We start from the raw sequence: 22,859 nt of genomic DNA, 5'->3' as shown, positions 1-22,859 counted from the left end.
ACATCTTATGCTACACGGCTCACCACCCCCTGGGGCCCATGCCACTCACATACCAGCCCACACCACCCATGGTCATCATGCCTCCACGCACAGCATTCCCTCTGCTCCACACTCGCATGCACTGACACCCAGCACCACGCACAACTCCTATACCCTGTGCATCAACACACCAGCCCACGACCCCACATGTCTCACACATGCCATCACATGTCAACTCGAATGCCAGCACCTCTCACATGGCCAGCTGCACGTGGGACCTTCAGGCACCCTTGTTATTTTGCTTTATTTTCCCAGGGATGCTGTCAGGTCCCAGGAGAGGGAGCTGCAGCCCTTCCCATGGGGGCTCCTGTCCTGGGAAACCCCTGGCCCATCCAACCTCCCCCAGCATTCACCTTTAATCTCCTGGGGGCAGGGGCTTGAGGGTGAGGCTGAGGAGAAGGCAATGGAGAGGAGACAGCCAGACAGTTCAGGACAGGGATGTGTGCAGGTGACCCCCCTCCCTCTGAGCTTGGGGATGAGAGTGAGATAGGGTGAGGGAGGTTCCTTGTATGTTCGTATGCACAAAGCTCTATGCACATGTGGGCGGGTGCATGTGTGAGAATACATGTGCTCATGCATGATGTGTGCCCTGGGTTCTGCATGCATTTATCTCCTGGTGTGTTTCCGTCCATGTCTGTGCATGTGCATTATATGTGCATGTGACCAGGTATGCACCTGTCACAATGTGAAGCGAATGTGCCTGTGTGGCCATTTAGGGAGACCTGTGTGTCTCTTCAGCAGCGTGTCACATGTATGTTTCTGTAAGTTGGTAGCCCCTCCTTTCTATATCAGTCTCTTCTGCCCCAGGCTGAGGACCCCCAAAACAAGTGTGTGGGAAGGGACTGAGGAAATGCGCAGGGCTGAGCAGGGGAATGTGTCCCTTACTCCCCTCCTGAAGGTCCAAGGAACTGGGTCACCCAGGCGGGGGCATAAAGATGCGCTGGGCAGGAGAGCTCCTTCAGTGCCCCCTCCTCTCTGACACCCTCAAAGCTGCCTCTCCCAGTTGGAAGAAGATTCCGTTGTCCCCGCAAACACCCCCAGTTCCCCAAATGGGAAGAACCTTGCCGCTCGACCTGAGAAACCCACCCTGGGTCCCCTTTACAAACCTCCCCGCAGCTCTGGCCCTGGGACCACGTCTCAATCCTTCCAGCACGCGCGCTCGTGACCCCTCCTGGAGGGGGCGCTCCGGGGCGACCGAAACCCTACTCCTCGGGGCTGGCCGCTCGGCGGTCAGGACCCTGGAGAGCGCCGCGTGTTTCCCGGGGATCCCCGCTTTCCGCGCTCCAGGTGGGAAGAATCCCAGGAGGCACGGAGAGTCGCGGGGTTGGGGAGCCCTGGACGTGGCCCCTAGCTCCGGGGATCCCTCCCTGCATCCCCGGGGCCCGGCCGGAGCGCCCCCACTCACCCAGCGACGCCGAAACACCGACTGCGCAGGGAAGGCGGCGCTGCTGCGGCGCGCGGCGGCAGAGGCGGCCAGAGGGGCGGGCGGGACTGCGAGGGAGACGCCCCGCAGCGCTCGCCCCGAGCCCCTCCCCTGGGGGGTCCCCTCCAGCCCCGGGTAGGGGGAGCGGTGCGCTAGGCTCCGCCCCCGCCCCCGCCCCCGCCCAGAGAGGGAGGGGGACGCCCCCACCGCCCTGCTCCAGCTCTCGAGGGAGCACCCCTCCAGGGGAAGAGAACCGGGGTCCCTATCTCAGCATCTCGACTCAGGGCGCCTGAATGGAGGAGCGGGTCAGTGCCGAGAGCCCTCTTTCCTAAGCAGGGGACAATCCTTGGCCACGCCACCACCTTCTTCCCTCATCCCTACCTGGGCGCTGGGCTGCACGTCGCTCCGAGGGCGGAATCCGAATCCTGGGCGGTTCGCTAGGCACCCTCCCTGCTTCCTCGCCTCAACTCCAGATCCAACCGAACTAGGGTCTCTTCGGGGAACGAGGAGCGCCCATTCCTTCGGTCCCGAGGTCTTAGGAGGGTTAGACACACCCCCTGCCCACCTCCACTTTATAGAGCCCGCCCCCACTCCTGCCTACTACTCTCGATCTCATCCCCCACCCGCTCTCGGAATTAATCCCACCTCCCAACAGCGATGCCGCGTACACTCCAGCCTCTCTGCCGGTGCAGGCTCGTGACCTGTGAGAACGGGAGAACAGTCTCCAGCTCCCAGGTTCTGAGATGCACAGGCCTCTGACTGCACGGTGGACAGTTCCTCTCCGGAGTTGTTGACCACCTTACAGCTCCTCCTGCCGGTATGGGGGCTGCATCTTCCTTCCTCTGATCTTGGCAACAATTCCCACATGCTGGGAATTGTTAAATTTTGTCCTTTTCCATCTCTAGAATATGATCCTTGTTCTCCACTTTTCAGATCAGGAAACTGATGCTTGGTGGGGGTTAAATGGGTCAAATTTTCCAATGTCTCAACTAATGAGCGGAGGGCTTGGGCTTGAATCCACATGCCCTCATTCATTCATTCTACAAATATTAATCAAGCCCTAGTTCTGCATCCAGCACTGTCCTAGGCGGTGAGGTTACAGGTGTGGAAAGAAGTGATGTGTGTTATAACATACAAGTCACATCTACAGTGTATTAAATAAGTTATTTGGGACAAGGTTGGGAGGGTGGCAGATCAAGAGCTGTGGGGTCCATGTTGAAGCCTTAAGATTGATTGCATTACAGATGAAATGGGAAGTCCTTGGGCCATTATGTCATGAATGGATGTTAAGGAGTGGGAGGCAAGGGAAGGAGCAGGGGGACATTTCAGGGTGAGAGATGACCAGGGTGGCAGTGGTGAGTCTTGTTTCTGGACCTCTAGAGCTATCAGCCCTTACCAGGTACCCAGACGGCTCCTCCTAGCCATATTCTCTCAGTATCTGCAGCTTAGACCCTCCCAGCTCCCCAGAACTCAGACCAGAGTTCCCCATCTAGGCTGCCAGACTAAGCCTCATAGGTCATTGGATTGTAGCCGTAGTCCCTCCTGCTTGGGGGTGAGCTCTTCTCCACCAGAAAAGCTAGGGAATCAGACTGAGGTGGAGGGACAGCTGGGCCCTCGGGAACACTGGCTCCACTGTGTGCCTTGGCTCTGGTGTTGGGACCCCCGGTGGAGGCGTGAGAGACGCCAGACGTATGTGGGTGGTTCCCAGCTGCCTCCTGTATGAGGACCTGGGTGGGGGGAGCAAAGAGCTGCTCAGTCCCCACCCTAAGCCACTCCAGTGACAACCTCCCTCACCTCTCCTCGGTGGGCCAGTGGGCCTGTCATGCCTGGGACAGGGAGAGGGGCCTAATCTGCAGTCACCCTCTCAGCCTTTCCTTCCCCCAAGACTCCCTCCTCTCTCTCTCCTGCCTGAAGCTGGAGTCTTCTCAGCCTGGTCTGAATCCTCCTCTCCATCCTGGGGGTGGGGGGATTCAGTTTACCCTAATTTCCTGCTTCCTCCAGGCTTTTCTTCTCTGTGAGAGTGACTGGAGCCTGCCCTCAGACCTTCAGTCTGCATCCTGTCTCCCCACTAGATGGGGGCTTCTGAAAGTGGGACCATGTCTTCTCTTCACCCTGGGCACCCCACTTTCCTTGACTGTTCCTGCATCTAGAATGAGTAGGGTCCCTGAGGAGGCAGGGCTCGGCCCTAGTGGGCTCTGCTGGCTCAATCCATCAACCACCTCTACCCTCCCAGGGGCCTAGGAAGCCCTGGGAGGCCCCCCTGAGCCAAAGGAGAAGCTGGGGTGTTCCCACACTGTGCATTTGCCCTTGAGCCAAGACTTCTGTCTTCAGGCAGAACTCAGAAAAGCAGGGCAGAGGGCTGCAAGTCAGGAGGCCTGGGTCCCTCACTTCTGGATGGAGCAAGTCTTTCCCGTTTCTAAGCAGAGAGGCTAAACAGATGACGTGACCAGAGATGGCTGAGGCAGCAGTGACACTGGAGCCCACAGGTTTGCTTCTTTGAAGGCCAGCTTGGTGGGGGGAGTGTCCTTGTTTGTGATGCCCAGTCCCCTCCCACCTAAGATTGAGGCACCCAGGAGGGAGGGAGAGGCCCAGCTGAGAGTAGAAATGCAGATGGATGACCGAGAGGACAGAGCAGCAGGCAGGGTCCCCTGGAGAGCGAGCAAGTCCCAGGATCTGAGAAGGGAGGCAAGTGGTTGAGAAAGCAGCGGCAGCTGCCCTCTCTCCCACCAAAGAGGCAGGCCAGCTTCCGGGACACCAAGAAGCACGTGGGGACAAAGGGAAAGGGGACCACAGGGCTCTACAGTTTGCAGAGTGCTCTACATGGGCCGCCTCATTTCATCCTCCGAGATTCTGACAGTTTACAGATGTGGCCCAGAGAATTGAAGTCCCCACCTGGGGTGCTACAGCAAGAAAGTGGCAGTGTCAGAAATTCAAACCCAGCTCTGCGTGACTCAGAAGCCCAGACCCTTCCTGGAAGCCTCTCAGTGAAGTAGGTGGAGCTGGCCCCTCCCCAGCCCCCTCAGAGGCCCAGCCCACCCCCACTCGGGTGCCTCTTGGGTCCCAAACGGTTTGGAAAATCCTGATGGGAGCAGATGGTGGGGACAGATGGAGGGAAAAGCATCTCGAGGCTGAATTACACAAACAAACATTGATAAAGTGATTAAAACCTCCAGCCACCCCTTTCCCAAAGCCCTGCCCACCCAGCTTGGAGCACACAGAGCTGAGAAGCGGGGGCCCGGGGGTCTCCGGAGGCCCTCCTCTCGCTGCACCCAGCCCAGCTTCTGCTTGCCTCCCTCTCCGCCAGGGACCACCCCCGGACCAGAGCCCAGGGTGGCAGAGCTGCCAGGAGCACAGCCCGGGAGGGGGCGGGGCAGGCCTGGCTGTTCCCAGGGGAGGTGGCCGCGAGGAGCAGAATGGCTGGGGAGGGAAGAAAATGTCCTGAGAGCTAGAATTGCAGACCTGAAGCCAGGGCAGTGGGGTAGCCGGGTTCGGGGCTCTCTGGAGAGGCCTCACTTTCTATGTGGGGGCTCAGAGAGCTGTCACTCCTGTCCAGGTCCCACAGCCCCATCGCTGCCCCACGGAGCAAGGCTGAACCTGCAGTGGAGGGGGCAGGCCCTGCCCCTCGTGTTCCCAAGTGTCAGTGGAAACAATGGCGCTGTCCTGGGAGGCTTCTGTGGGAACTGGGGAAGAGGGCGCCCATGAAGAGTCTGGCGCTGGGTGCCCACAGTCAGCACCCAGGCAGTGTGGGCTGGCAGGACGCCTGCGGCTCTGGGTGGCGGATGGGGAAGCCCTGGTGTTGTGATACCAGGGCGGGTTGGAAAGTGTCCCTTAGGGAGCAGAGACGTGGGCTTGAAGAACCTGCTGGCCATGCCCTGTGCTGCTGGGCTCTGCAGCAGGTGAGTGGAGGACACGGCTGCAGTACCCCTACTCCCGGGGAAAGGCAGCTGAGCCCAAAGTCAGGACTCCAACCAACAAAGTGCTGCTACCTAGCTGGCTCCTCGGACTTGAGTTCAAGTCCTCACATGGCCTTTTTCCAGCTTTGGCAAAGTTGGCAAAAACAACCTCTCTGACCTTCTGGTTCCTTCTCTGTGAAACCGGCATTTCCAGCTGCTTCCTGGACATGCTCCCAGAAGCCCACAGACACCCCCGACTCCAGCCAGCCAATAGCCAGCTCATTGCCTTCCACCCCCAGCCTGCCTTGCCCCTGGGTCCTCCTTCAACCACAGAACAAGCTAGAGGTGCCACCTCACCCAGGACCCACTCCTCCGCCTCACCTCTGCTCCCGCCCCTTCCCAGTCCAGTCAAGGCCGCCAGAGGAGGCCTCAGCCGGCCCTTGCCTCCCCTCCCCTCCCCTCCCCCAAGAACCGTGGTCAGATCTGCCTTCTATGTCTGCTCTGCCCTTCTCACAGGCCCCCCTGCTGGGATCAGTTTCTCTAAATCTGATTATCTTCCTCTCTGCTTAATAATCTTCCATGACTCCCCACTGCCTACCAGAGTAAATAGAAACCTGAGGCTCTCCAATAACATCCCCACCCTCGCCTCCCACCTTTTTCTGCTTTTTTTTTTTTGGTACTGGCTATTGAACCCATGGGTGCTTAACCACTGAGCCACATCCCCACATCCCCAGCCTTTTTTGCATTTTATTTAGAGACAGGGTCTTGCTGAGTTGCTAGGACCTTGCTACTCAGTTGCTGAGGCTGGCTTTGAACTCGCAATCCTCCTGCCTCAGCCTCCTGAACCACTGGGATTACAGGCATGTGCCACCGCGCCCGGCTTCACCTTTCCACCTTCTGCACCCACCAGTCCAGCACCTTCTGAACCAGATGACCATGGTCCCAGACCTAACCTCTCCACATGGGACTGGACCTAGACAGGGGGAGGGGTGTGTGCAAGAGAAATGACTCTGTCAGCTAGGGTCACATCGCAGCCAATATTTGCTCTTTCCTCTACTGGGGGAAGTGACTTTTAGCTGGAAGGGTCCCAGCAGTGGGCCAGAGAGGGATAGTCACTCGCCTTAGGTAACCCAGCTAGGCCCGCCCTTTTGCCTCATACATATGAACATTCCGATCTTCCTCACGTAGTTCATGGCTGGGGGGTTCCATCTCTCAGCTCCTCTTGATTTTTCTCACCTGCCTCAAACTTTGGGGTCGCTGCAAAGGCAAAGGTCACCTCTTAAGGGGAGTGTGTCAGGAGGCTGAATTAGCACTTGTAACTTGATACACAGTTCTGTCCAAGTGCATCACAATCTGCACAAAGGACATTTGAGACTTGAATCAAAGTCTAAAGTGCCAAGATTTTAAAGAGAAAATCCTTCCTGAACTGGGTGAGCCCGGGTGGCCAGGCTGACTCCCTTCTTGGCCTGTTCTTCACAATCCCAAAATGTGCTTGAAATCTCCAAGGGACTGCACTTGTGGGACAGGGCAGGGCCCAGGGTTTGGGGGTGTAGACATGGCCCCACAACTGGCCAGTGGTGCCTCCCAGAGTCTGAGTTCCTTGTGAAGTGCCTCCTTTCCAGAGCTGCGAGGAGCCCATGGACACTGGGAGGTGATACTCTTGAAAGAGGCTGCTGGGTGACACTTCAGGGCCCAGGGATACATACTCAGATAGCCCTAGAGGATGGTGCCCCCAGAGAGAGGAAGGTCACACTCCATTCAGTTCTAAGCATCTGAAGTCACCTGCTATTTCCTCCATTACATAGAAGAAGAAACTGAGGCCCCAAAGGACCACAATCCCATTTGGATTTGTGCTTGGAATTAGACCAGAGCTGAGGTGGGATGAGCTCCATCTCTGAGCTCTTTGCAGTGTGTCAGGCTGCTGTGGAGAAGCGAGGGCTTCCTAGAGGGCTCAGGGTACCCAAAGCTCTGGAATCCACTCCCAGAGGCCGAGGTTGCTCTATCCCAGGGGACTCCCAATCTGTCTCTCTTCCTGGGAAGATCGGGCCAGCTCTGATTCCTGGCACCTCAGGTTCTCCCGAGACTGGGGATTGCCTCAGTGTTTCCATAGTAACAGTGAACACTGGGGCCTCCTGAATCGGTGCAGGGATACTGCAGCAATACCTGCAAGTATGCATGTGCCCGGAGAACCCTTGGGTACATGCACACATGCACGTGCATATCCTTGCACACACATGCACACCCAATGCTTGTGTGTGCACACCCTTGCCCCTTATGAACGCACGTGCATACCACTGCACATGCAGGCACATGCACAATGCTCCAGGCCCTGGCCCACTAAACCACAAGTGTGTCGAGACATCTCCCTGCCTGACCCGACCCATTCCCAGAGCCATCCTGGTCCATTTAGATGCAGAGAAGGTCTTGGGGAAAGGAGGAACTTCAACTTTATAATAACACCCACTGCAACATTTATAGATGTTTACATGTTCCAGGGACTGCATTTTCCTATTCACATGTGGCATCTCCTGCCACCCTTGCAATGCCACTCTGCAATAGGTGCCAGATGAGGAAACAGGCTCAGAGAGGTGGAGTGATTTGCCTGAGGCTACACAGTAGACATGGGCAATGTCAAGGTTTGAGTCCAGGACTATTTGGCTCCAAGCCTTAGGCTCTTGCCCTCATCACTGGACCCCTCGAAACCAGACCCAGGAGCACTCACTTGACACACATAGGTGGGCGTGTCTTATAGACGTGGGACCAGAGCTGAGGACTCACAACCAGAACAGCAGGGTTTCTGGGCTTTAGCTTGGGGTCATCAGATTCCCTATCAGGTACCCAGCCATTCCCAGGGTGGAGGAGTAAGGAGGGGGCCAGGGGATCACAGGGACTTTCCTTCCACTGACTTCTTCTTAGTAGTCTTAAAAGGAACTTTGAACAACAAAAGCAAGACCCACTGAGAATCCGTGAGCGAGGTCGCTGGGTGCACCTATCAGCTCTCTTCCGCAGTAAAGGCAGGAATCCAGCTGTGAGGGTCTGACTTGTGTACAGAGCCAAGGCAGCAAGACTCAGGCTCTGCCTGGCTGCTGAGACTGTGGTCTGTTCCTCTCGGAGCAGAGCAGGAGGCAGGGCAGCTCTCCCAGCTGTGACTCCAGCTCCCTGGGGTCTTCCTGCTCTGGCCAACTCTGGCTTCCTCCAGCCAGGGGGACGCCCTCTACTGGCAGCATCCTGTCTCTGCAAAGCCGTGTTCTGCCAGGGGGAGAGGCCCTGAGTACCTGCCTCACAGGAAGTGGGGGACCCTGGAGCCTCAGACATTCACTTGGGATCACCTCCACTTTGCCAATGAAAACAAAGCCTAAGGTCAAGCAGCCAGTAAGGGACTGAGCCAAGAAGTGAGGCTAAAGGCCTTTTTCCTCTCCCTGTTAGGCAAGGGGTCTTATCCCAGGTGCCCCCAACTCAGAGCCCCAGAAAATAGCTCTACCACTCTTGAGAGATCTGTGGTGTGCAGCTGATGATCTATTTTCAAAGGCAAAGCCAGGGTCAGGAATCTGAGTATGGAGCTGCCACAGGCTGGCTTTGTGATATTGAGCAAGGTCCTCAACCTCTCTGAGTGTTGTCAGATGGGAACCTTCCTTTGTAGACCAAAGAGCTGAAGATGTTGAGGAGGTCTCCTTTCCCTAATTAGAAGGCCCCAACCTTCCACCTCCTCCTTCCTTTCCTTCTTATTCCTCTCCACCCACCCACCATCACCTCCACCACTCGGTGGTGTGGATACTATTATTATCTTTTCACAAGGAGGCATTGAAGGATCAGAGAGGTGGAGTTACTGACCCAGCGTCACTCAGCCAGATGTTTCTGGCCTCAGAATCTGGACTTTGGAAAGCTGACCCTGCCCTGATTCTCCCACTCTTCTCTTCTCACTCCTGTCAATCTCATCCAGATCTTCCCTCAACTTCTCTCCCTGTCTCTTGTGAGCACCTAAGTCAAGATCCCATCATTTCTGACCCTGCAGCACCAGCAGCCTCCTTGCCTCCTCCCAGGTCGCCCCCCACTCGGGTTCTCTGCAGTCTGGCTGGCACACACACAGTCAAGTGAGCCTTTTAACACGTAGTGCTTCACACAAGGTCCTGCTTCTTGAGGCTTCCCTTGCCTGTGGAATCACGTGAGCCTCTCTCCCACAGCCCTGCGGCCTGCGCTGCCCGGCTCCAGCTGCTCTCCTTCCCGTCTTGCTCACCCAGCTCCAGCCTCTCTGGCTTTTTTCAGTTTCCCAAACACAACAGCTTGCTGCTGCCTGGCACTTGCTTTGCGCTTGGCTGCCCCTGCCTTCTGGGAAGTTCTACCTGCTTCCTCTTCCTTCTTTAGGCCTTGGTTCAGACGGCCTTCCTCACAGCACCCCACTGACCATCATCCCACCCAGCCGTCTCCTCCATTTTTTTCTCATATTTCTCTCAGTCTGAAGACACTCTGTCATGTCATGAGTTGACCTGCTTAGGGTTTGTCTCTCCACTGGAATGGGAGGCCCTCAGGGAAACTCATCTTATTCAACTGTGTCCCCAGGACCAGACACAGGGCCTGGCACTTAGGATGTGCTCATATTTGTTCAATAAAAATAAGACCTTCCCCAAGTTCTCTTGTAAACTCAGAAAGGTCTTTTAATTATTATATTCCAAAGCAAACTCCTGACTCCTGATTTCCCTGTGATTTAGAGCAGGGTGTGTATCTAGGGGTACCCCGGACATAGATCATGGCCATTCCAGGTTTGTAAGAGGAGCCTTTTGCTAGGATGGTGGAGCAGACCCACAATCCTAGCTATCCGGGAGGCTGAGGCAAGGGAGGGGGGGGGGTCACAAGTTTGAGGTCAGCCTCAGCAACTAAGTAAGACCCTATATCAAAATAAAATGGCCTGGTGTGGTGGTGCATACTTGTAATCCCAGAGGCTCATGAGGCTGAGACAGGAGAATCGCAAGTTCAAATCTAGCCTCAGCAAAAGGCACTAAGCAACTCAAGGAGACCCTGTCTCTAAATAAAACTCAAAATAGGGCTGGGGATGCAGCTCAGTGGCTGAGTGCCCCTGAGTTCAATCCCTGGTACCAAAAAAAAAAGCAAGAAAGACTGGGGATGGGGATGGACTTGTGGCTCAGTGGTACGGTGCTTGCCTGGCATGTGTGAGGCCCTGGGTTTGACTCTCAACACTGCATATAAGTAAATAAAAACAAAATTCCCTCAACAACTAAAAGAAATTTTATATATATAATTATATATATAAATATATATATACATATATATATAAATATATATATACATATATATACATACATATATATGTATATGTATATATATATATATATATATATATATATATATATATATATATATATATATAAAGACTGGGGATGTAGCTCAGTGGTAGAGAGTCTGGGTTCCCCAGAACTGCAAAACACAAAACAAAGCAAAAAGAGGGGCCTGCCTATTCTACATGGTTTCCTGGGATCTGGCTTGGGCACCTGCAGTCTGAGTTAGGTGCTAAGACTTCAGACAGCTCTTAACACCTAGAAGGTTCCAAATGCTAGTGGCCCCATCAGATGCCAATGTGTAAGTGACCAGCCAACCCCCAGACTTCACAGACATCTGTGAAGTTCTCCAATCCAAATGGAGGTCAGTGAGTGTACCTTAGGAGGACAGAGGCCCCCCAGATTCCCATTTATGTGTTCATTCATTCTTTAACTGCTGTATTTACAGACTGTTACCCAGAACCTGGCACATAATAGGTGCTCAGTAGATGTATGTTAGAAGAATTAATTTATTCTATACAAGCAACATTTACTGAGCACCTACTGCATGTTAGGGCCTGTGTTAAGAGATGGAGGACAGATGGTGTACATAAAGCAACTGGAGCTATAAGCCCCCTCCCAGGATCACTAGGATGCCTCTAAACCCTCCCAACTCAGCTCCCACTGGCTGCCAGGCTCCAGGCCCAGGGCTTCTCTCAGAATTGAGGTGTGGCCCAAGAACCCCATGCCCCATAAGACCTTAGATGGCTGCATCCCACAGCTACAACTCCCCAAATCCTACCAGTCCTACACACCCGCTCCTTCAGCCTCCTTTCCTCCTCCCTCCCAAACCCTCAGACACTGCCATCTCCCCCTCCCAATGCCCTACATCTGCCTGAGGTTTTACCAGGAGAAGCCAGCAGATGGCGCTGAGGCACCCCTTTCCCTAGCGCTGGACCAGAGGCCAGACCCCACCAGGACCCTCTCCCTCCCTCCTTTCTCCCCAGCAAGGCCAAGAGTGGATTCTGTGACCTCCAAATAACCCCTTTCCTCCCTGCTGGCTCCTATGATGGAGAAATGAGGAGGCTCCAGTTGCTCCTGCAGGCCCTCTGGCTGTCTGGGGGGAAGGGAGGAAAGGTCCCTAGGGGCCAAGCTGCAGCTGGTGGGGCGGGGCAGGCAGGGCAGGGCAGGCAGCAACTGCCAAGACAGAAAGAGAGAAAGAGAAAGGAGAGAGAAGGTGCTCTGGCTCCCAACTTCTATCCCAAACAGGTCGACTTCCCAGCTGAGGCTTGCCCCCAGGACAAGAGGTACGTGGGAAGAAGCAGATGGGGGGGAAGGGGGCTTGGGGTATGGAGGGGCTGGGTAGTGAGATTCTGCAGCTCAGTGAGAACCCCTGAGTCCCCTCCCATCTCAAAGTGACCAGGTAGAAACTTGGAGGGCAAGGGAAGAAGTCCTGAGGGGGGCATCAGGAGGGGAGGGTTGTTTCATTGCTGCTCTGATTCATTGTGTGAATTTACACCAAGCTCTTCCATCTCTGAGCTTCAGTTTCTTATCTACAACCGAAAGAGTGGGGGAAAGACCCCGAAGACCTTCTGTGAGATAACTGTACGAAGAGTCCCCTTTCCAAAGAGGGTAGCTCTTCCAGGGCCTCTGGAAAACTCCTAAGATAGAGGAACGCCCTCCCAGTAGTAGAAATTAGATAGTGCGGGTAGGGAATTTGTTTGGATAGATGGGTGGTCTTTCCATGTCAGGGACCCTGGGACACTGGTCCCTAATTTGTTTTTTTGACTGGGACTTGAGGTGGAGAATGTCAGGATTGAAGGGGTGGGGGGAATCTCTTGCTGCCTGGTACTCCAGAGGTCCTCTTATTAGGGAGAGGGTCATGAGTGCAGGACAAGGACACCTCTTTGCCCCCAAGATCAGAAAGGAGTGGGTTGGCCAGGAGGGTGTATGCTGGCAGAAGCAGGCATATTGATGCACAGGGTTATGAAGCAAGGGTCATCCAAGCCCTTTCATTAGCTGTGGCTGCCTGCTATGTCTCCAAAGCCCTGAGCACTTTAAAGCCATTAGCTCAATCACTGCTTACACATTTATCAGGCCAAAATGGGTGTGGGGGGCTGGCCTAGAGCTGCCCCAACCCCCACCCACACACACTGCTCTTAAAGAGAGATTGTTCCAGATTGTTTCCTGGTTGCAAAGGCCCTACCACACTACCTACCACAGGAAGCTTCTAGAATCTCAGGGATCCTGGGATATTACTCTGAAGTCAGTCTGGAGGGAGAGACAGTTGAGAAAAGGCCAACTTTGGAAATCAGAGCAGCCTGGGTTCAAATTCTGACTGCTGTGGAGCCTTGCAGGAGCCGAGTAGCCTGTCCAAGTTGCAGTCTCCACCTGTGCAAAAGGCACACAATAGAGTAGGACCTTATGGAGCTGCAGTGAGAATTAGGCCCCCCAAATGCAAGTAAAGACCAGCACAGCAGGGTGTCTGGTACCTAGCAGATGCCCATTATTGCTCATTAGGGAGATTAAAAAGGCAAAGAACTGGTTTGGGGTTCCCAGCTAGACTAGACCTCCAGTGAGCCAGAGTACTGCCTTCTGGGTCCCACAGTAAACACTCTGCACTTGCTGTGGTCACCCCCGTCCCAATTATGAGTACTTCTCTCTGCTCACTCCTGCACCAGGTAGCAAGACGGGTATGGGGGGAAGCTCAGGGTGGAAACCCCAGGCCACTTTGGGGTGGGATGGAGGCACAAAGGAGCATTTCAGTGGCTCTGTCCTCCCTTTCCCTTGGGAAAGGGCAGGGATGGGGGGCTAGGTCAGGTCTGGGCCGGGGCTGACCACCGTGTGGACACCGGGAACCCTGCTGCTCCAGCACGGGCGAGAGTGAGCCACGGGGCCGCCAGTCGGGTAAGTCCCAGGGGCGCGGGGGCAGCAGTCGGGGCGCCCTCGGCCCCTCACCCCACCCCCGCGCCTCTCCCCGCAGCGGGGGCGCCCCGCCCCCCGGGCGCCCGACGTGGACGCGGCCGCCGCCGCCGCCGCCGCGCGGGAGTCGCTGTCCGCGGAGCCGACATGCAGGCGGCGCGGGGCGGCGCGGGGCGGCCGGGCCGGGCGGGCCGCGGGCCAGAGCGGGAGCGCGAGCGGCCGCCGGGCACCGGAGCCGCGTCCCCCTGCGCCGCCCCGGACCGGCCGGCCAGAGGAGCCGCTATGCACCCGGGGCCGCCGTGCGCCTGGCCGCCCCGCGCCGCGCTCCGCCTGTGGCTGGGCTGCGTCTGCTTCGCGCTGGTGCAGGCGGGTAAGGGGGCCCCGGGCAGGGGCCGGGGGCAGGGCGGCGGGGCAGCCTCCTCTCCAGGTCCTATCACCTGGGAGTCCTCGGTTCTCTTCCTGCTCCCGAGGGACCTCCTGACTCACCTGCTCACTGCTCCCTAACCCGACCCCCGCGCTTCCCTACCTTCGTGACCCCAGACTCGTCCTTCAGCCTCCAAACCCTGCCCATGACCTCAGCCCTGGGTTTTTAGAGTCTTGTGACCCCTGATATCTTAATCCCATCCCCTGACTCCAGGTCTTTGCCTCAGGTTCTCTTTTTCTGGCCCAGGGAGCAGCTGAGGACACCAGTCCTCCCAGTTTGGGCCTCCTTCCCTGTCCTCAAAGACCTCTCAAAGCCCCACAGGACAACTCCACACATTCCTTGTGCAAGAGAATGTGTGATGGGAATGGAGACTGGCACCTGGGGGTGCAGGGTGGGTGAGGGTGGCCCCCAAGCCTGGTGCAGTGGCTGGCTCAGCCCCTGGGGCCCAGCCTCTCCTGACAGGTCTCTGTCCCTTCTGGTTGCGGCTGCCTCTGCCCATCTATCTGTCCATGGCTCAGCGCACTTGCTCTGCGGTCTCTGTTTCTAACCTTCCACTTGTCTGCTCTCTGTTGTTCTGTGTCTGCCGCCACCTGTCTGTGTCCTTCTGTCCCTTTCCATCTTCATGTCTGGCCTAGCTCCTGGGTCTCAAGTCCATTCATCTGTGGGGTGAGGGGTTACTGCTCAGGCCCATGTCTTCCTCTTGCAGCAGCTACCTCTTCGGAGATGGACTTGTATGACTCCACTCCCCTCTTCTGGAAGGTTCTTCCTGACCTGACCCCCAATCCCCAACATTCTCCCTCTTGCTCTCTTGACTGATAACCCATTCATCCTCTCACCCAGAAGGCCTTGCCCTGTCCTCTCTTCACTGAAGGGCTCTGCTCTGAGTGCCCCATATTCTCCAGCTCTTTCCCTCCCACCCGCCCCTTGGGGGGTTGGTGGAGTGTGGAGAAGAGACTCATGAAGACCCCTTCCCAAGTTGCATGCTGCCCAGTTCATCACCACAATTCTGGGGGTTTCCTCTGTTGCCCTTCCCTCCCATCCCAGAGTTCAGTCCACCAGGCTCTTCTCAACCTCTGGGTCTTTCTCCTTCCCTCAAGGTCACTCACTTGACAGTGCAGGACTATAGAAAGAGCACTGGACTCGGAGTCCTTTTGACTGCTTTTCATCAAACTAATCTTCAGCTTCTGCAACCCTAGTCATTTGTCCCCTTCATGCCTGTCCCCCAGACTTTAACCATCCATGCATTAAATCTGACTCTGGCCCAGGCCCATTAATTTTTTACGTGGGCCCCTAGTGGGGCTGGCCTAGGGTCAACAGGGGCTTTCATCCTACACACAAAGAGCCTGGAACTGCTTCCTTTCCCTATGGCATGGCCTTCCCCAGGATTCCCCTTCTCACTTATAAAACTGGGACTAGGCAACACAAGCAGGGGACACTCAGGCTCACGTGCCTCCCTGCCCTGCAGATAGCCCCTCAGCCCCAGTGAATGTCACCGTCAGACATCTCAAAGCCAATTCTGCAGTTGTCAGCTGGGACGTCCTGGAAGATGAGGTTGTCATCGGGTTTGCCATCTCTCAGCAGGTAACTCTTGAAGGTCCTTGGGAGGGAAGGACACATCAAGATAATGACTACTAGAAATGGAGGATGGTGGGGTAAAGAAATAGAAAGGAAAAAGAAATGCAGAGCAAGAGAGGCTGTCAACACATACGTTCGTTGCACATGTGACCGGAAATTGGGGCCCTGAGGGAATTCATTAGTGGAGAAGGGTTCAGGAGCTTTCAGCTGGGACATGGAATTCAGAGCATGGATCTGATCTCAGAACCACCAGTGTTTAGGACCTGGCTCCAATTTTCACTAGGTGTATGGTCTTGGGCAACTTCTCTAATCTCTCTGAAGATGTTTCCTTAAATATACAATGGATTTTGTGAGAGACGGGGTCTGGTCAGAGCCCCCCAATGTTACCTGAAGTGACAGGATGATTGTGTTAAGTATAGGATTTGTCACTACTGGGAGGTAGACAGAAACAAGGTTGGTGTCTGGGCATTGAGAGATGGCTGGTGCTCACTTTTGCAGAAGAAAGACGTGCGGATGCTGCGCTTCATCCAGGAAGTAAACACCACCACTCGCTCCTGTGCCCTTTGGGACCTAGAGGAAGATACCGAGTACATTGTGCATGTGCAGGCCATCTCCATCCAGGGCCAGAGCCCGGCTAGTGAGCCTGTGCTCTTCAAGACTCCAAGAGAGGCTGAGAAGATGGCCTCCAAGAACAAAGGCAGGCCTGGGGCATGTTGGAGGAGCAGGGAGGGGGCAACTGGGGCCAGAACAGCAGGTGGCATGAGGAAAGCACCCTCTCCCCAGTCCTCTCCTTGTCCCTGCCACCAAGTAAAGCAGCATCTGAGAGGGAGAAGGTTCACTCTAGTTCTCCAGGACACTGGGTACATAAACTCTCACCTTTGGATAAAGCCTTATTGCTGCCAACCCAAGCAGACATCAGTGTGTCTCCAGGTCTCTTTATGTTAGGTGTGAGGGCACCTATACACATAAGTACTTATTGACAAGGTCTTGGCCCTAGAGTAGTGATTGGGGGAGGGAGGAGCCCCAGACTAGTGTCTCTTTCTCTACAGATGAGGTGACCATGAAAGAGATGGGGAGGAACCAACAGCTGAGGACAGGCGAGGTGCTGATCATCGTCGTGGTCCTGTTCATGTGGGCAGGTGAGTCAGGCCTCCAAGCCTTTCTCATCTTTGGGATATCTGGGGGTTGTAACCAGATTCCTTCTTTCACAAAACCAAGGGTAAAGGGCTTGGAGAGATCTAAGAAAAGAGTGAAAAGTTTCTTGCGTCCTGCCTGAGATAGCTCTGGGGGCCAAATCTGACCCCTTCTCTAATCCACTTATCCAAAACAGCACATTACTAGCTGCCTTCTAGCTCCTGTACGTTTGGGGCATGGCTGTAGCCTCTCCTTCCTCTTCTGAGTAGCTGGGCCTCCAGGGGCTTCAGGCCTGGTCAGCCCAGGGGAAGCACTGCCCAGCCTCAGGCTTGAGACCCTCTCCTCACCTGCCTGTCCTTCTAGACCCAGCTTGGGGCCTGCCACTATGGAAACTCCCCCATCCACCCACTGGACGGCCTCCTGCCTTTGTGCTACTGCAGCATACTGTCCTCCCCTTTAACCCTCCTTATGTTGGGCTCAAGGCTCTCTCTTCCCCACCTGATGCTGGTCTATGAGCTCCCTAAGGGTAAAGTCCAAGTGTCCTTCATCTTTTTTTTTCTCCTTTCTTTCTTTTTTTTGTGTGTGGTGCTGGGGATTGAACCCAGGGCCTTGTGCATGCAAGGCAAGCACTCTACCAACTGAGCCATATCCCCAGCCCAAAGTGTCCTTCATCTTTGAAATCAACTCAACTGACATTTAACTGACCGAACACCCCATTCCAAAGAGTAGTGTTACAGTCAGAACCAAGAAGAGCCCTGTGCCCGCAAGGAACTCAGTCTGGGAGAAGCCAGGCCCAAACTTAACTATAATTCAATGTGTGATGAGTGCAACAATAATACCAAGGATGGGGGCAGAGGAGAGGGAATTAATTCTGGAGCTAGGAGTAGAAATCAAGAAAAACAGAGCGGAGATAACATTGGAGTTGAACTTTGAAGGAAGAACAGGTGCTCACCAGGCAGCCAGAAGAGGAAGGGAGTCCTGGGCATGATGTAGTCAAGAAACAAATTAAGCTCAGTCTGGCCCACTGTGGCTGTGACCTAGGAGAGAAGGCAGAGTGTGGGGGAGTAAAGCTCAGTAAGTCTTTGGAGTCTTCTGAGAAATTTGAACACGTTGCTAAAGCCTGAATTACATGGTAGTTGAGAGGACATGCTCTGTTGAGAAAGCATTGGGGGGAAAAATGATCCTCAGGGCATGTAGAGAACAGGCACTTGGGACAGAAAGCAGGAAAAACAAAGGGTTGTACAAAAGAGGAGGTTTGCTTGTAGCACATTATTAGATTTGGCACCCATAGTATTTACATAATCATAACACCATAAGCATAGTGAATTAACCCAGAATTGTGGTGTAATTCTGTTAGGAGATGGAGAAGGAAATAGAGGGAGTTATTAGGCTTAATCTACTATGATGGGAAGTCAATGGATATTTAAAATAGATCATGAAATAACACTATAAATTCAGAGGTAAAAATGGGAAAAACATCTAGAATTGGAGTTGGTTGCCTTAATACTATCTTTCAAAAACTAGTGTTCACATATTTCTGACTTGATAAAACTAGACATTTAACAGGCCCTGGAGTTCCTCTCCCAGATGCACCGTGGTGTAATAATAGGTATCCTTGAGTTGTAAGGACTAAGTGAAGCTGCATGTGTCTGTACACAGCACAGGGCCAGGCACATGCTCAACAAGTGCTGTTATTGTTTTGTTTTCCCCTAAAGGAAAAGGGAGCTGCCAGAGGTTTACAGGAAGGGCGGGGAGGAGGCATGATCAGGTACATGCTGTAGGAAGATCTGCCCAACAGCAGCAAGAGGGACGGCTGGTGAGAGGAAGGTGGAAACAGGAGCTGGAGGCAGGCTCCAGCAGTGGAGCAGGGGAGGCCATCTGGAACAATGTTGGCAAGCCCTGATGAGGATGAAGCACGAGGCATGGCAAGTACTCAGCCCTGGCCTCTGACGGCTCCCGCGTGTCCTCCCTAGGTGTCATTGCCCTCTTCTGCCGCCAGTATGATATTATTAAGGACAACGAACCAAATAACAACAAAGAAAAAACCAAGAGTGCGTCAGAAACCAGCACACCAGAGCACCAGGGCGGCGGTCTCCTCCGCAGCAAGGTGAGGGCCAGTCCTGGGCGGCTGGGAGGGTGGCTCCATGCCTTGTGTGCTGGTAGTCCCTGGACTGCAAAAGGGGTCAGCTCAGGGCCTGGCATGGCTGCAGCTGGGCAAAGCCAAGCTTGGCCACTGCCTGTGTGACACGTGACACTGCAAATTGATTTTGGATCCTCTCCTTTTGCAGGATGCCAGGGACCAGTAGTGATTAAAAAAAAAAAAAAGAAAGAAAGAAAAGGCGGTGGGGGGTGGAGTTCCTGGTTGGTGTGGGGCCGTGAGGGTAGGAATGCTGTACTCATTTTCATTCCTGCCATGCTACGTGTCTTGGGCAGGTGTTTACCGCTGTACTTTCATTTCCTCTTCTGTAAAACAGATATGAAACCTTTTCAGTGCTTGCTCTGAGCAGCTCAGAAGAAAGACATTAGAGAATGTGAGAGGATTTCATGGTTCTGACGATGATTAGCCAACAAACATCTGGCCCTCTCTGCATCTCCTTCTTCTTCCATCTCCTTGTATCCTCGGGCTTACTGTCCTCTCTCTTGGCTTCTCTCTTTCTGGCGCCTTTTCCTGAAGCCTCTTATTAACTCCCATCTCCAGAAGCACCTCAACAATGTCCGTGGCTGAGGCTGTGCCCAGAGGCAGATCTGCAGGATGTGAGAGAACCTGCCAGAGGGATGACTCTGCTGGGGTAGACTGGGTACCAGGGCAAGAGGCCCGGATTCAGTCTTGGCCACTCAGCTGAGTTTGAAAAGGCAGAGAAACAAGACTTACAGGCAGGGCTACTCTTTTCTTTCCACAAGGGACAAGAGCCTGATTTTTTAGGCTGTAATCCTGCTACTCCATTCCTCCTTCTGTCCTCTCTGTTTCCCACCTTTCAAGAAGTCTATTCAATCAGTTTTGGCCGCTTCTCTCATTTTTTCCCTCCCAGTTTCCAAACAAGTCCTCAGTGAACATCATCGAAGCATGACTGCCTGTCTGCAGGGAGAAGGATTTCATTTTTCTTCTCTGCTGGTCCCTGGGTCCTGGGCACAGAGAGAGAACTGACCGCAGCAAGGGAGGAGGCACAGTTCTTCCTCTTCCCCATCTTAGTCTGATGACAGAGGCTGAACTACAAACCCAAATTCTGCAAAAAAATAAATAAAATAAATAATAATAATAATAAATAAATAAATAAGTAAATAATAAGCCACAAAACTAAAAGGCCTGGCCCCATCCTGGGAAAGGAAAAACTGCATGAGACACAGCCTTCTGCCTCCTCTCCTCTCCTGGACTGGCTTCCTCTTTGAGAAAATGCACAAAACCCTGGGAGATGACAAGTACCAAGACTGACTCAAGCTGTGTCTTTCAGACCAAGGCGCATCAGGGAAGCCATAGGGCTGCCATCAAGCCTTTTCTGGATCCAGCCATCAAGGACTTGTTTGTGGTGTGATGCACACCCTTGTGAGTGTGTTTAAGAGGTCACCTGCTAGGTCTCTTTTGGAAAAAAAAAAATCAAAAACTGGAGGGTACCACTCCAGAGGGCAGAGGTTTCTCCCAAGGTCTGAGCTCGTTGCCTGCATCCTATTTTCTTTGACCCTTCCTTTGATGGTAAGATCATCAGCTGGGGTCTGAAGAAGACCTGGAAGGTACTTACTGGCCCTGTCTTTTTTAGCAAGCATCTCTTGGGAGTTTCAGCAGTGCTGGCTTGGACAACTGAAAAAGCACATCCATGTCCTGCATCCTGGGGGCTGCTGAGCCACCCACTGTAGAACGGTAGCTGCTAGAAGACAGGCACGAGCCATTCACCATAGACAGAAAGAGCAGCCTGGCTGTCACTACTGGCCTCCTGGGTCTTCATATCTTGCCATCTCATCCAAGGTTCTGTGAAAGTTACCCAGGGTCCTCATGTCCTTCCCTAGAGCCTGAGTGGTGTAAGGTGACAGGTCTCTCCACTGCCCCTTACTGGTTTTTAAAAAACAAAAAAATGGTGCTTGATGAGGGAACCACACTCTTCCCTGGGACTGACACATTATGGCTACCAAATGCTTGCATAGGAAGAGGCGAACTGTGCATCTTCCGCTGGTGGCCAAGGCAAGGATGTGGAAGGTTGTGCCTAACACAAGCCTGACACACAGCAAGTACTCAGTAAAAATATGTTGCACTGACTGGTAAGAGCACCGGCCTCCTCCAAGCCAGAGAGCTGAAAGCCATCACCCAGTGACCACCTCTTCCTTTCAGTCTACAAGAGTTCTCAAGGCTGGGTCAGCCAGCACTCTGCTTTGGAGTGTGGCAGCACAGGAGTGGAGAGACAGGAGAATGGGCAGATGTCAGCAATACTAAGGGCTTCCTCCTGGGAGGGCATGGGGCTCCACTCATCGTCTTGTGACTTCCATCCCTGCTGAGTGGGGAGCAAGGCTCCTTAAGGGAGAGGTCCTTACCTCTGATCCAGTTAGAGCAATAATCACTTTTTAAATGTAAAATAAAAAGACAAATGAAAAGGCACATCCTTGTCTTCTGGTAAATGCCCAAATGTTGCCCTCTTTTTCTGGCAATTGGCAGCAAGTCAGGATGTGTGGAGGAGGGAATCAGTTCTCTCTTCCATTTTGGCCTGCAGCTTCTTAGGGACATGCCTGCCAGCCAAGCTGGAGTTGGAAGGGAATTCTTGAACAGATGGGGGTGCACGTGTAGGAGAAGAAAATAGCTGCTCTATCATCCTCTTTCTGAGGCTCCCCCAAGCCCAGCTTGGGCTGCCTCACTGCATAGGTATGCAGGCTGGTGCTCTGTTTTAAAAAACAAAGGACTTTCCTCACTGGACCAGGCTGGGTGCTTTCCCTGGCTAAAGGAATGCAGTTCTTATCTCCCCAGGGTAGGGAAGGAGGGAAGAGGATTTGCAAAGGCTGCTTTCAGAGGTTCAGTATTCACAGCTGCTGTTCTGGGCTGTTAAAGGAACATCAATGTGATCCCAACAGTAAGCTGAAAGGCAGAGAGTAATGATGCCATTAGCCAATGAGCAAACCACTAAGTGGGGCACCTCAAAAATTCCTGTTCAGAGCCAGGGAAAGCTTGGATGAAAATGTCAGATGAGCAGGGCTTGGAGTAGGCTATTCAGAAAGTTCTGAAAGCAGAGGGAAGATAGGTCCCAGAGACTAGGCGGGGAGGGAGGACAGGAAATAAAGAGCACACAGAATTCTAAGCCAGCCTCAGAAAGGTACTCAGGCCCTCTGTACCCATCTAGTGTCAACTGAAAAAAAAAAAAAAAAAAAAACCTCAAGTCAGTATTATGTACAGTGGGACTCAGGGAGCTCTATTAATGGGGGCTTCCTGTCTTCAAATTCATCTGTGCCTCTGATACATAAAAAGGGTATGAGGGAAGAACAAACAAGCTCTCAGTTTAAGTAAAATTCCATCCCTTTCCATTGCCTCCCTAAACAATTAATGGTGCTTTTCCTGAATCAACTGTATTTGCATAGTCAAAACCCTGCAGGTAATGAACTTGGTCCTTTCACCTCTCACATAGATCCCACAGCTTGGGAAAGGTTCTGACAGCCCTTTGGAGACCAAAAGACCTCATTTGCAGACCACAGTAGCCTGTAGGAGGAATGCTGGTCCCAGAGGCAGGGGACACTGCCTGGTAACCTACACTTCAGGCAATCACTTTTCTGAGGATATCTTTGGTTTTCGTTTTACCAAAAATGGTTAAGAAGAGAGAGGATTCTCAGAGATTCTTACAGTAGGGACCAAGGGGGGCAGTCTCCCAGAAACAAGAGGGGAACCCAGGGCCTCGGGGGAGGGAGACAGACTGGTGGATGTTTCTGTGGGCAGGAGTCCTTCTCTCCTCCAACTCCTGTCCTTTTAACCCCTAACTTCTTAGTATGGGCTTCCTCTAGAATCCTTTTAAAAAATTTCTAATTCAACTTTTTACAGAAATCTATAATATCTTGTCAATCCATTTTTGGGGGGGCCAGGGGGTACCATTGACCGGTACTTGAACACTTGAGCCACATCCCCAGCCCTATTTTGTATTTTTATTTTTAGAAACAGAGTCTCCCTGAGTTGCTTAGCACCTCGCTTTTGCTGAGACTGGCTTTGAACTCCTCAT

At 53.6% G+C, this 22,859-nt stretch overlaps 2 protein-coding genes across 7 annotated transcripts in view; one reads left to right on the top strand and one right to left on the bottom strand.

Annotated features, from left to right (window-relative positions):
* Positions 1-13,829: 13,829 nt before the first annotated feature.
* Positions 13,830-21,221, top strand: Fndc5 (fibronectin type III domain containing 5). The gene is made up of 6 exons (XM_027937336.2): positions 13,830-13,917; positions 15,437-15,552; positions 16,045-16,243; positions 16,596-16,685; positions 18,654-18,787; positions 19,710-21,221. Exons 1-6 carry the CDS (start codon positions 13,830-13,832, stop codon positions 19,746-19,748), a joined length of 666 nt encoding a protein of 221 aa, XP_027793137.2. The 3' UTR covers positions 19,749-21,221.
* The window catches only part of S100pbp (S100P binding protein), a 49,451-nt gene continuing 42,637 nt past the window's right edge, over positions 16,046-22,859 (bottom strand). For 2 of the 6 annotated variants that reach the window (XM_027937333.3, XM_071617625.1), the window contains one exon: positions 18,007-19,904. In XM_027937333.3, coding sequence (XP_027793134.1) covers positions 19,673-19,904 — 232 coding nt within the window. In that variant the 3' untranslated portion in view covers positions 18,007-19,672. Of the gene's footprint in view, positions 16,117-17,494; positions 17,718-18,006; positions 19,905-22,859 lie in introns of those variants that run through there. The other 4 variants (XM_071617629.1, XM_071617628.1, XM_071617626.1 and 1 more) reach the window with 4 other exon arrangements.

Source organism: Marmota flaviventris, chromosome 10 (assembly GCF_047511675.1).
Source record: "Marmota flaviventris isolate mMarFla1 chromosome 10, mMarFla1.hap1, whole genome shotgun sequence".
In the NCBI taxonomy this organism is placed as follows: Eukaryota; Metazoa; Chordata; class Mammalia; order Rodentia; family Sciuridae; genus Marmota; species Marmota flaviventris.
This window is presented reverse-complemented; position numbering and strand designations above follow the sequence as displayed.